The sequence below is a fragment of the Macrotis lagotis genome, chromosome 6 (assembly GCF_037893015.1).
Source record: "Macrotis lagotis isolate mMagLag1 chromosome 6, bilby.v1.9.chrom.fasta, whole genome shotgun sequence".
Lineage (NCBI taxonomy): Eukaryota > Metazoa > Chordata > Mammalia > Peramelemorphia > Peramelidae > Macrotis > Macrotis lagotis.
This window is the reverse complement of record NC_133663.1, coordinates 54512028-54526948: the sequence shown is the minus strand read 5'-3', so window position 1 is coordinate 54526948 and position 14921 is coordinate 54512028. Positions and strand designations below refer to the sequence as shown.

Genomic DNA, 14921 nt, shown 5'->3' with positions numbered 1-14921 from the left:
TAAAGCAGCTAGGTGCTCTCTTACTATAGCCTCACCTATCTTGAGCTTCAACTTCTTCTTAATCATGTCTGTCCTATCTTTCCAGTTTGTAGATCATTATCCTTAATATGGAAGACAGATGCAAAATAGGAGGTGAGCAGCTCGTCTTTCTTGGTCATCTGTTAAAAATCACACCATCTGCCCCCAAAAACAGGCCTACCCCATCCTTGGTGGTTTTGCTCTTTCCAAGCATCATTCTTAAAGCGCTTTCAATGTCATTGCATTTTTTGCAAGTCTCAACTTGGTCTGAATTCAACCTTCCATACCATCCTCTCACAGGCCTGGGTCATGTCTAAATCTGTCCTATGTGTCCACCTTTCATAAAAACCATTTTATGAAAGTTCCTTCTATATCTGAGTTCTTCAAAGAGTGTTCCAAGAAGCCATATTGATTTCATTAGATTCCTTCTACTCTGTTTTCTCTTAGAGTTCTTTTGTGATTATAGTCTCAGAATTTCTCATTTGAGAACCTCTCATCTCTTTTGGAACACATTCCCCTGCTATAAAGTTGCCATCACTGGAATTATATTTATCTTTTCTCTGAAAATTCTGAAATCCAATTTCTTAAAGATTAGGGGTGGATTTGAAATTGTTCACTGGATTCAAATTCTAGCTGTGTCACCTTTGACAAGTAACTTTACGTCCATGTGATTTCCTTGTCTATAAATTGAAGAGGTAGAAACTCTAAAGTCCTTTCCCAGTCTAAATTTATGAACCCCATGTATGATCCATTAAAATCCCTCTTACCTCTAAAAAAGATGATCCTAAGATCATTTTACTCTGCCCCAAATTCTCTTAATGGCTTCATACACTATTTCCAAAATTTTTAAAATTAGGTCCCAAGTAAGAGTTTTCCTCATGCATTCCTAAATGGGTTTTTTTGGTAAAACACAACTGTCAGCAGGGAAAATCAAGTATGACAGAATCTATTTTAGTAGAATGAGATGTCCAGCAATTGTTGAGATAACTGAAATCTATTACTAAATATTTCCTCTGTACAAGTTTTGCATTCTGTATTACAAAAGTAACATCAATATCCTCCATGTAAATGTTGAAGTCAAGGGAATAATCTAAAGGTCACATTCACAAAAATGTCCCTTCTGTTCCTCTCTATTCTCACCTAAAAACTCACAACTAGAATTCTACCATCAGATTAGCAGATTTCCACAAGGGCTTTTTAACATTCAATGTGATGTTTGTCTTTTCTTTATATTATATATGCACTTTCTGACCAAAGTACACTCTTTCATTTTTCCTCATTAATACACGTCCACATTGTACATTAATACAGTACAATGAAGTGGTCCATGATAGAGCGCTGGATGTGGAGTCAGGAAGACCCATCATCCTGAATTCAAATATGGCCTGCCTCAGACATTTACTAGCTGTGTAACTTTGAGCAAATCACTTCATTCTGTCTGCCTCAGTTTCTTCATCTATAAATTGAGCTGGAGAAGGACACAGCAAGCTACTCCACGATCTTTGTCCCCTCCCCAAATACTCCCAAATGGGGTCATGAAGAGTTGGACAACTAAAACAACTGAGTAACAAATGCATTAATGTAGAGTTCTAAGAATTCATCTCAATTCTCTTTCCTGCTATTTTCTCTTGTGAATTAAACTGGCTCTCTCAATTATTGGTGTTTTGGTCATGCCTGGTGTCTTTCTGATATTATCTAATATCAGTTTTTTCTTAGCATTTTTTCCTGCCTCCTCAAATTTTTATTTAAAGTTCTTTTGACCAGATCAGAGAGTCTTATGTTAAACATGCTTTTCCCAGTTCTCATTAAATAGACTCCAGCAGTCCTTGTCAGGAAGCCATCATTCTGGCATCAGAAAACCAAATTCTGTTCTTCAATACTAACTAGGTAAACCAACTATTCATTTCCTTCTTTTCTATATTTCAACATATTCAGATTTCTTCAATTCTAAAAAATTATAAAAAAAATTTCAATTTTTATGGTTACTTATTCCTACCCTTTGAATTCCAACATTGAGAAAATCATCTAGTTATACACAATCACTCAGCTCTCTTCAGCTTTGATATTTTTTAACATCTAACAATTAATTATTAAGGCTCTTACCTATACTAGTCTCTGTTACAAGTACATTCTAATGTAAGGATAGCCTAAATCTAGTAAGAAAGATTAATCTTGGATATATTGCTTATGAAAGAGTTTATTTTAATGTCACAACAGCCCCAAGAGTGATGGGAAGGACTCTAAGGTAAAGGATCACCTCTGAAATCTCTACTTGTGGTTTAAGCTTTAGGAAATCTCTTATAAACTCTTTTACAGAATTCAAGTTTGTAAGGATTCCAGAGTGTAAAGAAAAGAGGTCAAGAAAATAGTGAGATGGGACTCTACATAAGATAGGTAAGGAGGCAAAAATCCTGGTAATCTACTCCCTCCAAGTATATTTAGGGCCCTTCCATTAACAGTACAGTTTGACTCTGAATTGATAAAACTATACCATGGTCAATGAATCTTCTGCTATTTTCCCTTACACCACTGCTATGGACTATATGATCTGTTCCTATGGTTTTGTTTAGTATATTTATTTCTTCAGGATGCCCTTTGTAGTTTCTGCTTCAAAGATTTTATTTTTAGCAAGATGCCACAATTAACATTGTACAATGACAAGAATTAAAAATTGCACATACCCCACATATTTTTAAATGTGAAATCCTTTGCATATAGTTTCCCAAACATGATTAAAAAGAATTTCCAAAAAACTGTCAAAGAATCATTTAAAAATACATGGAAGAGAAAAGAAAAAAGTTCAGAAAGGGATGCAGATTAACTAAGTAATACATATTAAAAAAAACGAAACACAAAGCAATATATATTATATACGTACATACATATATATATATATATATATATATATATATATATAAAACAGATTCTCAATTTCATATATAATCCCCAATTTCTGGGCATCTTTATATATGGAAATTATGGTGTTCTCTAGTTTGAACTTATGTAAAATCATTATATTTCTCATATGTTCTCATAGAACAAGATAAACCAATTTCTTTGTCTATATGCTTAAGATTTCACACTAAAGCACTGTGCGTTCTTAGACATATCTCTTTAGTCTCAGTTTGCTCTTATGAAAAATGAAGAAGTTGGAAGACAGATTTCTGAAGTCCTCTCTAGTTCCTTAAAATCATACATGGATTAACATAATCTTTTTAATTTTGGTCTTCTCATTTCCAGGGTCTCATCCCCTTCCATCTGTCCAAAGTGGTCTTGCCAAAATCTGTCAAACATGTCACTTATTTATCTACTCCTTTGACTTACTGAACTAAATACAAATTATCTTTGTTTCTAACTTTGTCATTTTAAAACTTCTTTACTTTCTCACAAAAATACTTCATGCATCTCATACATTCATAATTATTAACTTTTTCTTATGACTAAAACAACCTGAAAGTTGGAATCCTCTAATCTTGTTTACCTCTGTCCCAAAATTTACCTCCTTTAGAAAACCTATTCAAATTAAGGGAAGAAAAAGTATTCATTAATAGAACAGTTCAATTACATGTTGCTGAACTTCATCCCACCATGGAGACTATTTAGAAAAGAGCAAGAACTGAACTTGCTCTCCTTTTTTCCTGAGCCCTTCATAAAAAAACCCATGCTCCAAAGACCTGAATATTGTGTTTCATGACTAGCATATTGTGAGCAATTAATAAACAACAGCAAGAAGCATGTTTGCCAACTTCCTAGGCAGAGAAAAAAACCTGCTAAGCCAAAAACATAAAATGTTATCTCCTACCAACAGTCTGCATGGATAGAGCAGATCAAGGGAGGAGGGTATGACAAGTGAGAGAAGAGTTTACTATTATCAACAGACACAGGTCACTTAGCTTTAGAAATCACTCCCATAAAAATAACCACAGTTTCTCTTGCCAGGTAAACTGCCTTTAACCAGATAGGAAGAAACTACTTTATACACAGGCATTCTGTTTCTCGTATACTTATACAAAAAATACTCAGACTGATGATAAACAGTATAGATGAAAAGAGAAAGAGAATGTCTAAAATGAATTTAAACTTTAAAACACTTAAGATAAGGGAGTTGTCACAACAGAATTAAAGCTATAGAATGGCCTTTATGCCTTGGAACTAAAAACAAAGTCATCATCCTAAACCATTACATTACAATACAATATGAATTGCAATTAAGAAGGTATAAAATCTCAAAGTCATAACTGAATACTAACAAAAATAACCTTTGGTCCTAACCATTCAAATATCATAAACAGCTCATTTTACCATCAGGAAAATAATATGGTAAGCTTCCTACCCCAAATGGATAGAAGTATCAAGAACACAAGTCCAATTAACCAATCAGCTTACTTAGAGCTAGAAGGGAACTTAGAAATTATATAATCCACCCCACTAACAAACAGATAAGAAACCAAGGCCCAAAGAGATTAAATAACTTATTTATGCTCACACAGTTATTAAATGGTAGAACCAGAATCAGCAGCTGAGCCCTTATACTACAAGTCAAGGGCTCCTTCTACTACATTGCTCTCTGGAAACCTACTTTTGAGCTATATTATCATAAATGACTGTTGAGTGCTTTAGTTAGTTCCCAAATCTATCTTATAACCCTTGAAATGAAGTACAATTAGTACTCATTCAATTAAACCTAACCAGCAATTACATAACATTACTTCCATGCATGTGGAAAAGTTCATTATGAACCACAGTTTAAAATGCCAAGAACGTCATCTATCCTGAAGACAAAGGAACAGATACTACTTGCATCAATAATACTTTGTGTTAACTCTGTAAAGCTACATAAGAGAAGCATCTATCTGGAGCTCTATCTCCAGGACATTCTGAATGTAGAAACAATAATTGTTCCCTAGGAAGATGTGCAGGTTCAAATGTTTTACAAGCCAGGACTTCTAACTCTTAGAGTCAATATCTAACCCACTACATTTCATTCATTCTCTCAGTACATGTTGAAGAAAAAGGATAAAGTCAATTGAACTTGGGAAATTACCCAGTAGGCTTAATTATTTCTGTCTCTGAACAGTGTTTGAAAAATTATCTGGTTTGAGATGGTATAAATCAAGTCAACTAACATATATTAAAGGCCTACTATGTACGAGGAAAGGGCAGAGGTAATACAGTGGATAAAGTGCTGGGCCTGGAGTCAAGAAAACTTTATCTTCCTGAGTTCAAGTCTGGTTTTGGATACTTAGAAAGTCACTGTGGTACTTGGGCAAGTCACTTAAAGAAATGGCCAATTGTTCTAGTATCTCTGTCAAGAAAACCCCAAAAAGGGTCACAGAGTTGGATACGACCGAAAAACCACAACAAATATACCAAGGGACTTTGCTAAGTGCTGAGGATATAAATAAAGTAAAAAACAGTCCCTGCTCTCAAGAAGTTAACAGTTTAAAGGAGGAGACAACATGAAAACAACTACATACAAGCAAGAGATATGATGGATGGATAGATAGATGGATAGATGGATAGATGGATAAATAAGTAAGACTGAAAAGGTAGGCAGAGACCAGATTATGAAGGGTTTTTAATAACCCAACAGAGGATTTTCTATTTGATCATGGAAATAATAGGGAGTCACAGAGTTTACTGAATAAGAGGAAGAAGATATGGTCAGAACTGAGTTTCAGGAAGATCAATTTGCCAGTCAAATGGAACATAGAGTAGAATAGGGATAAATTAACTTACAAATAATAATAATATGAAGAAAATAAGTCTGGACTATTTTTATAAGCTCCTTGAGGGAAGAAACTGTATCATTTTTATCTCTCTATCCCTGCCACCAAGCACAAGGTCTTGTTGCACACAATAGATACTTTATGTTTTTTGTATTTAATAAAAATGCTCAAAAAAATCAATCAACAGTATAATAAGCATATACTATTGTACAGGGTACTAGAAATACAAAAATAGAAACAGCCCCTTCCTTTCAAGGAGCTTCTAATCTATGAAGAAAAACAGCATAAATATGTAAGTTACATACAAAATAAATGCAAAAACCAGATCACAACATGATATTCCAATGAATTGATAATCTGTCTGTACCACCATGTCTTTCTACCCAAGCCTCATCCCAAGAGAGTTATCCACCAGGTGGGGAAATGTTTTTTGGTCAAAGCAACTCATCAAAATCGTCTATTATCATTGTCAGAATTGGCTGCTATTTCACTTCAGTGATAGAAATAACCATGGGAATGAAATCCTATTTTGAGGAAAGGAAATTTTCACAAACATTCTTTGAGATACAATTGTTCTATAAATCCTCTTCTGAAGTGTAAAGAATTATATTAGCAACTGCCATAGGAAATTAATTTGTTGCTAAACTGAAGATTAAATAGTCTCAGATCTTTTTGCTGATGTTGCTGGAAATGTTTCCCACTATTATAATACCCAAACTTAAGGTAATAAATGACAGTAATATACATGCCTAAATGGCAAAAATATAAATTATTGAGGCTAAGTCAAAAGTAGGAGCTGGAAATATGTTTCAAAACTGTGATTATTCTAAATTGTTTTTTGAGATATGAAAAAATTATTTTAAGTTAATATTTATGGAAATGAAATAATTATGTAGCATTTAGGACCACCAAAGAGCTAAAATTAAGAAAAAATTTGAAACTGCTATAAAATTAACCAAAAAACCTTGAGTTCTGAGAATCGAAATATAAAATTATGGAACTGAATTAGACCATATCTAATGTCTCTGGGTCCAGATCTAACTTTCTGAGTTTTGATTTTGACAATGAAAAATATCTCTCAGCAAAAAAGAAAAAAATGGAAAAGCTTTAATTACTCTTCTAAAATCTTGTTCTATTCTAAATAGCATGCTCTTTTGTAAAAAAATTTATAGTGATCATAACATGGCTAACTGCCATGTTAATGTTGTCCTGTTCCTAAGAAAAGCTTAAAAATATCATACACCTGAATTTATAAGTAAATTTTATTTATATAAATACATATATATATTTTACACACACACACACAAACATGCACAGTAAATTAGGGATAATACAGAAGGGAAGGCACCAGTATTAAGGATAACTGTTAAAACAATGATCAAAGCAAACGTCATTTACACAGGTTGGAAAAAAAAAAATTACCTGAAAAAGGAGCCTTTGACTTTTTTCTGCCCCTCTCCCATCAATCTTTTATTCTGAGCATATTAAAAATCCATACAAACTTTGCAGTATGTAAAACACATGAGAACAAAGGTTGAACACAAATAACAAAATAAGTTGTCTACTGTTAAGTAAACTGCTACTTATAAAGTATGATGTTTGATAATCAATAATTTAGCAAATATTGAATATTTACTATTTTATTACTGCTTTGACAGCAAATTTATAAAAATGAAAACTTCAGGATGTTTTGCAACAGTATAATATATTCTCTTTAGTTTACTATAAGAAAAGGGGACTTTACATTTTCTTTCATCACCAATTCTAATATTATTATTTTAGTTTTTTTTAACACATTGCTTCTAAGATATTTCTTTCCCTATGGTCCTCTACCTCCCAATTTCTCTCTTCCAATCATATTAGCATCCAACTAACTCACTCTTTTCAGAGACAAGTTATATAGAAAATCATCTCTATTAAAGTTAAAAAATGTTAATTCAAAAGATATATGGAATAAATCTTACTATGACTATCAATTTTAGTTAAGTAAAATTTAACTGAAAGGCTGACTTTTATTAATTCCAGAAAAAAGTTTATTTATCTGCAAACTAAGTTTCTCCAACTTTGTCTAACAAAATTTAAAATTCTAATAAATATTTTAAGTGGTTCTATTAAGCTTAAGTAGAAACTCATTAAGTCAGATTTATTATCCACCCTCATTCTCCACATGGGATGCTGTGAGTTTTGAATGAAACAACCCCAATTGTAACAGAAGAAACATCTGTTGCTTTTTCCCCATCAAGACTTTTCTAACTGAAAGAAGAGCTTTTCTCCCCCTTATCCTCACTGACTACATTCCTTTAAAAAAAACTACTTAAAAAAAGTCCTATATAGTTCAAATTTTACTCTACTGCAAAACAAATAACTGATTTCTCAATAAACATTCATCTAAAAAGTTCATCTGGTCAACTAGTCATATATTATATTCAAGAAAAAGTGATAAAGCTGACAATACTATTCCTAAAATTATGAACTTCAAAAGATTTCTACAAATGTTCAACCTAATTGGGTTGTCATATATTCAGGGATCATGTTTTTAAAAATATTCAGTGTGCGCATTTTTGTTGCAGGGTCCAGATCTACACTGGACCTTGTTTGCTATATTTTCTTTGCCAGTCTAAAACTAACATAATGGCAGTCACTGGCCCAAGAGGCAGACACCAAATGGTGCCACCCACACTCTCACACTGTGCCTCATAATAAACCATAAAGCTGTGGAATGCACCAGCCCCTTTATGAGCAAACAATGCCTGAGCTTCATTAGAATACAGCTGACATTTTCAAAGCACAAATACTTTTAAGAAAATTGTACTAGAAAACAGAAATGAAACATCTAAAAAACTGAAATAGTTTTAAAGTATCAAATTTATTTCCACTGGCCATAAAAACACATTTTATTTTTTGCAATTAAAAAGTTTAAACAGAAACTTGCCCCCTGTAAGGGGCAAAGTTCATTTTATTAACTATTGGAAAGAAATGAAAGTAAAAACTGTATGATATAACAATTTGGACTGTTTTCCCAACCAGTAACCACACGGAATTCTTTTCCAACAAAGTATTCCATTACCCAATTGACATATATTTGGGACAGGAAATATTTCTAGGATTGTTTTTGCATTTTTATTAATTTATCAAGTGTGAGAGGGACAAACTAAAGCTAAGTCTACCCCCTCCCCTCCCCCAATCCCTATTACACTGTAGTTTCCTTGACTGCAACATTCAGGAATGTTTTCAATTCAGCATGCTAGTGCCTATTCATCAATTTAAAGCTGATGTTTATTAAATAATATCTAATAAACCATATAAAAAACTTAGCCAGTCGTGAGAAACAAAATGATCTCTCTTACCTGTTCTAAGGAAGCATGCCTCTCACTGCAGTACCAACAACACTCCACAGTCTTTGTTACCATTCAGTGGAAACTTGAGACTATGTCAGACTTAAGCAATCGAGTTCAGAATAGATCCATTTAAGATACTTCATAAGAATACCAAAAAAGATGCTCAAGAGAAACAGTAGCTATATTTCACAATAATCTGTAAATGCTTCCCAACAATGACAAAACTCTTATCTATGATAACAGAACACAGTGGTCTCCTAAGAAAAGGTAGTATATCTTGGGCCCCCAATTTTAGCTGTTTTCCATTTAGATTCACTGTCCTTTTCTGAAATGCAAATAAAATACTTAATTACTTAATTATACTAAAAATACAATCAGTGGTATACCCCAAACCTGGAAAATGTTTTTAATTATCTGAATTTCAACAGTACAGCATTAAAATCTATGGATTAAACTTACTCATGATGCCTGTTATTTTTCATGTCAGGATATTCATTGGCTCAGAAGCAAAGTCAAAGCAGGAAACCCTGATACATTTTGAAAGCAAAGGTATCCTGAGTTACTGAATGAAATATAAAGAAACCATGAAAAACTAGAGAAGTCCAGTACTTTTTAAGTCTGAAAGAACTTGTCTAGCTTTCTTGCCTTAAAAAAGTTGGGTTTTTTTTTAAATTATCCTGCCCCTTTGAGATAGAGTACATTGCTTTCATGCCAAAATGAGTGACATGTTCACCTCTGATATCAACTATGAACAGCTTAGTTGTGTTCATTTTTTTTCTACTTCCCCTAGGATACAAACTAAGCCTCAAATTTTTCAATTTATTAATTTGCCTCAATTTTGACTGGGTTCTCAAAAGCAATGCCAGCAGAGCACAAGCTCTGCCTTGTCCTACCAAGGAACCACTCCAGGAACAGACTACTTGTCTGTTGTTCAAGAACTAACCTAAGTTCTAGGCCATTACCGAAGACTGGCAAGCAGATGATTAATATTTTTGGCCAGAGCAAGTCATGAAAATAGTTCACTAAGGAGGAGAGAAGAATATCATCTGCCAGAGGGAGAATGAAGATATCAATTAGTATTTCATGTATCTGTGATCTTATATTTCTATATGTCCAAAAAGGGCTTAATTATATATAATTATTAATCTTTGTTTTTGGCACGAGACTGAATAAAAGTTGATCTCCTGAAGTCCTTTCCAAAATCAGAAAACTAGTAATTCAAAATCAGTTATAAGGTTTCCCTGTCACTTTGCTTTATAAATACAGGAAGAGATGGCAGGCATACAAAAAGTAAAAGAGAAAAGAAATATTAAATGTAACTTTTTGATAATATTTTAGGAGTTTTTTTAGGGGTTTTTTTTTTTGCAAGGCAAATGGGGTTAAGTGGCTTGCCCAAGGCCACACAGCTAGGTAATTATTAAGTGTCTGAGACCGGATTTGAACCCAGGTACTCCTGACTCCAGGGCCAGTGCTTTATCCACTGCGCCATCTAGCCGCCCCTGATAAAATTTTAATTAGATAATTAAGATGCTATTAACTGAAAACTTTATATGAATATACAATTATAAATTCAAGAATTTTATAGTTCAAAGAGATCTTAGCAGTTCATAAATTTCAATGTTTGTCCCATGCAATTTCTCAGCAAGCACTACTTTGTTAACACACAGGTATTTTCCTTTCTTGACTAAAAATTACATATATCTCAAACATGACCCTTTGAAAACACCTTAACACTCAAGTGAGCAGCCCAAGGGAATTTCTCTCTGGCTGATCCTTTTTTCCTATCCACCACTAACATGACAATAAGCAAGAGGACAAGAAATAGAACCCAGTTGATTCTGCTACCACTGTTCCTACTTTTCATCTTTATTCATTTTGCCCTAACCATTTTCCTTTGAAGTCTAAGGACAGAATCATCCAGCCCAACCCCTTCCCAAAATAGGAACCCTGTTTGTATACTTAACAAGTGATCACCCAAGCCTTAACAACACTAGGGATTGAGCACTCAATATACCACCCATACACACAGATCTGCCTTAGGTTAGTCCCTTCCAACTTTGCTTATCAATGAAAAGACATTTTTATTGAGGTAAAAACTATTGCACAGAAATTTCTACCAATTTATATTAAGCTTTTCTTTTTATATCAACTCTAATCCTTCCTTGAGACCATCTTTCAAATAAAGAAACAGCAAGACATGAGAGTAAAGTGCTCAACTTGAAGGGAGAAACACCAGAGTTCAAATTTTGATGCTGACCATGGGCAAATCATATATCTTCTTGGAGTCACAGATTCCTCAACTGTAAAAGGAGAGGATCTCCAATATGGTCTCTGAGGTCTCTTCCAGCTTTTACTCTTTAGTTCTAAGGGCTATATGAAATCAGGTGCTATATTCCCCTTAACTTGCTCCCCCTCCACCCGGAACTGTGTGTGTGTGTCTCTCTCTCTCTTTCCCCTCTCCCCTTCCTAATTCAAGGTATTGCCCATCCTACCATATGTGATAGTTTTGGTAATAGGCCTTACTCATCAATTTGGTTTTTTTTCCTGACTTGACTGGATTTCATTGTGCAATTAGTATAATGGCAGCATCAAACAAAAACACACAGACAATCTCATTCTTAGTAAATCCTGTATCTCTCTTCTACTTCACTATGAAAACTTCTTAAAATTTAAATTTATCTATTTTTAAAATTCATTTTAAAAAAAAATTTAAGTTCCAAATATTCTTCCTTCCTCCAGTCTTTCCCCATCCAATGGAAAGCAAGCAATAGGATAACAATGATACATGTGAAGTCATACAAAACTGACAAAAAAGGCAAGAAAAATAAACGGAAAAAAAAAATCTGCACCCAGAGGTCAAAAGTTCTCTCTTTGGAAGGTGGATAGTATTTTTCACTATGTGGCTTTTGAAGCTATCTTGGATCATTGTCTTGGTCAGAGTAGTTAAGTCTTTCATGGTTGATCATCATATAGTATTGCTGTTACTGTATATGATAATTCTCCTGTTTTTTTCACTTTGCATCAGTTCATATCACTCTTGCTCAGGTTTTATCTGAAATCATCTTGCTTGTCATTTCTTTTTTTTTTTAAGGTTTTTGCAAGGCAATGGGGTTAAGTGGTTTGCCCAAGCCACACAAGTAGGTAATTATTGGGCGTCTGAGGCCGGATTTGAACTCAGGTACTCCTGACTCCCAAGGCCGGTGTTCTATGCACTGCGCCACCTAGCTGCCCCTTGCTTGTCATTTCTGATAGCACAAGAATATTCTATGCAACTACTCAACACTTGTTCAGTCATTCCCCAATTGATGGGCATCTCCTCGGTGTCCAATTTTTTGCCACCACAAAAATAATTGCCATAAATATTTTTGTATATATAGGTCCCTATCCCTTTTCTTTGCTCTCTTTGGGATACAGATCCAATAGAGGTAATTGTTAGATCAAAAGGGTATACAGGGACAGCTAGGTGGCATAGTGGATAGAGCACCGGCCTTGGGAGTCAGGAGTACCTGAGTTCAAATCCGGCCTCAGACACTTAATAATTACCTAGCCGTGTGGCCTCGGGCAAGCCACTTAACCCCATTGCCTTGAAAAAAAAATATAAAAAAAAGGGTATGCAAAGAGATATAGCCCTTTGGGTATAGTTCCAAATTTTTGTTCTCTAGAATAATAGTTGGACCAGTTCATAGCTCCACCAACAATTCTTTGTTTTCCACATCCCTTTCAGTATTTTTCATTTTTTGTCTGTCATGTTAGCCAATTTGATAGATGTGTGATAGTACCTCAGAGTTATTTTAATTTGCATTTTTTAATCAGTAGTGATTTAGAGCATTTTTTCATATGACTTGTTAATTTTGGCTTCTACTTCTGAAAACTACTTGTTCATATCCTTGACCATTTATCATCTGAGAAATGGCTCTTAGTTTTATAAATTTAGCTCCATTTCCTATATATTTGAGAAATAAGGGTTATTATTAGAGAAATTTGTTGTAAATCCCTCTATTTCCTGTTTTCATTTTAATTTTGGCTGCATTGGTTTTGTTGTGCCAAAACTTTTAAATTTCATGTAATTAAAATAAGCCATTTTCTTTCACATGATCTCTATCTTGTTTAGTCATAAACTCTTTCCTTATCCATAGATCTGACAGGTAAAATTTTCCATGTTCTCTAATTGCTATGATATCACATTTATGTCTAAATCATGTACCCAGTTTGATGTGAGATGTTGGTCCATACCTAGTTTCTCTCCAGCTTTTTCAGCAATTTTGTCAAATTATGATTTCTTGCCCTAATAACTTGAATCTTTCAATTTATCAAACACTAGGTTTACTATGGTCATTTATATCTACGTGTTAAATAATCTATTTTACTTACTTTACTGCACTATCTATTTGGATGAATAATGCTTTGTAGTATGTTTGAAATTTGGTACTGCCAGGCCACCCTCCTTCACACATTTTTTTCATTGGTTCTCTTGATATTTTTAATCCTTTTTTCAGATGAATTTTATTTATTCTTTGGCAAGACAGTGGGGTTAAGTGACTTGTCTGAGGTCACACAGCTACGTAATTATTAAGTGTCTGAGACTGGATTTGAATCCAGATCCTCCTGACTCAAGGGATGGTGCTCTATCCACTGAGTCACCTAGCTGCTCTACCGAAAGAATTTTATTATCATTTTTTTCTAACTCTAGAAATTGATTCTCTGATAGGCTGATTGATATGGCAATGAATAATTTAGACAGAATTGTCATTTTTATTATATTGGCTTAGCCCACTTAAGAACAATTAATATTTCTCCAATTGTTTGGCTCTATCTTTATTTGTGTGAGAAGTGTTTTATAATTGCATTCCTATAGTCCCTGGGTTTGTGTGGCAAGAAGACTCACAAGTACTTTATAATGTCTACAATTATTTTTTTTAGGTTTTTGCAAGGCAAATGGGGTTAAATGGCTTGCCTAAGGCCACACAACTAGGTAAGTGAGGCTGGATTTGAACTCAGGTACTCCTGACTCCAGGGCTGGTGTTCTATCCACTGTGCCACCTAGCCACCTCCTCTACAATTATTTTAAATGGAATTTCTCTTTTTACATCTTTCTACTAAGTTGCTGGTAATACATATAAATGCATATGATTTATGAGCTTTATTTTATATCCTGTAACTTTGCTAAAGTTGAAATTGTTTCAACTTGTTTTTTAATAGATTCTCTAGGATTCTCTCATTATGCCATCATTTCATCTGTAAAGAGTGATAGTTTTGTTTCCTCTATGCCTATTCTTATTCCTTCAACTTCCTTTTCTTTTCTGATTGTTGTTACTGGTATTTATAATTTAGTATTGAATCATAGGGTGATAATGGAAATCCCTGCTTCACCAATGATCTTATTAGAGGGGCTTCTAATTTATTCCCATTACAAATAATGCTTACTCTTAGTTTTAAATAGTTACTTATTTTATAAAAGGTTTCATTGATTCCTGCACTTTCTAATAGTTTTAATAGAATATTATATTTTTGTCAAAAAATCTAGCATATAAAACTTTTCTAAAATTCTTTTCATCTCCTTAACTTCTTTCTAATTTATGTTATAGTTAGATTTACCTAACTCTGAGGTGAAAGTTGAGGTCCCCTCACAAGTATTTCCTCCTGTGGGGGAAGTTCAATGAAGACTAGCACCTCTGGTGAAAAGGTTTGCCAAGCCCTTTTCTAAACTACTAATCCATTTTCGTTGTTCACCTCTCACCCAGCTTTCACCTATGGTTCCAAGAAGCTATATCATGCACTGTAGCCAGCATAATACCATCTTGGCATGCAGGCTAACTAGGTTGAAGTAAGCAAGGAA

The 14921-nt window shown here is 33.9% G+C and overlaps 1 protein-coding gene across 11 annotated transcripts in view; it reads right to left on the bottom strand.

Moving 5' to 3' along the window:
- TFDP2 (transcription factor Dp-2) overlaps positions 1–14921 on the bottom strand; it is a 190471-nt gene that overhangs the window by 98675 nt on the left and 76875 nt on the right. For 4 of the 11 annotated variants that reach the window (XM_074191174.1, XM_074191175.1, XM_074191172.1 and 1 more), the window contains exon 1: positions 9545–9749. The exons of 5 other annotated variants lie outside the window; for them this stretch is intronic. Coding sequence is in view for 2 of the 6 variants with exons in the window: in XM_074191172.1 (XP_074047273.1) it covers positions 9545–9548 (4 nt within the window). In the remaining 4 variants the exon portion in view is untranslated. Of the gene's footprint in view, positions 1–9094; positions 9411–9544; positions 9750–14921 lie in introns of those variants that run through there. 2 more of the 11 variants (XM_074191173.1, XM_074191171.1) reach the window with 2 other exon arrangements.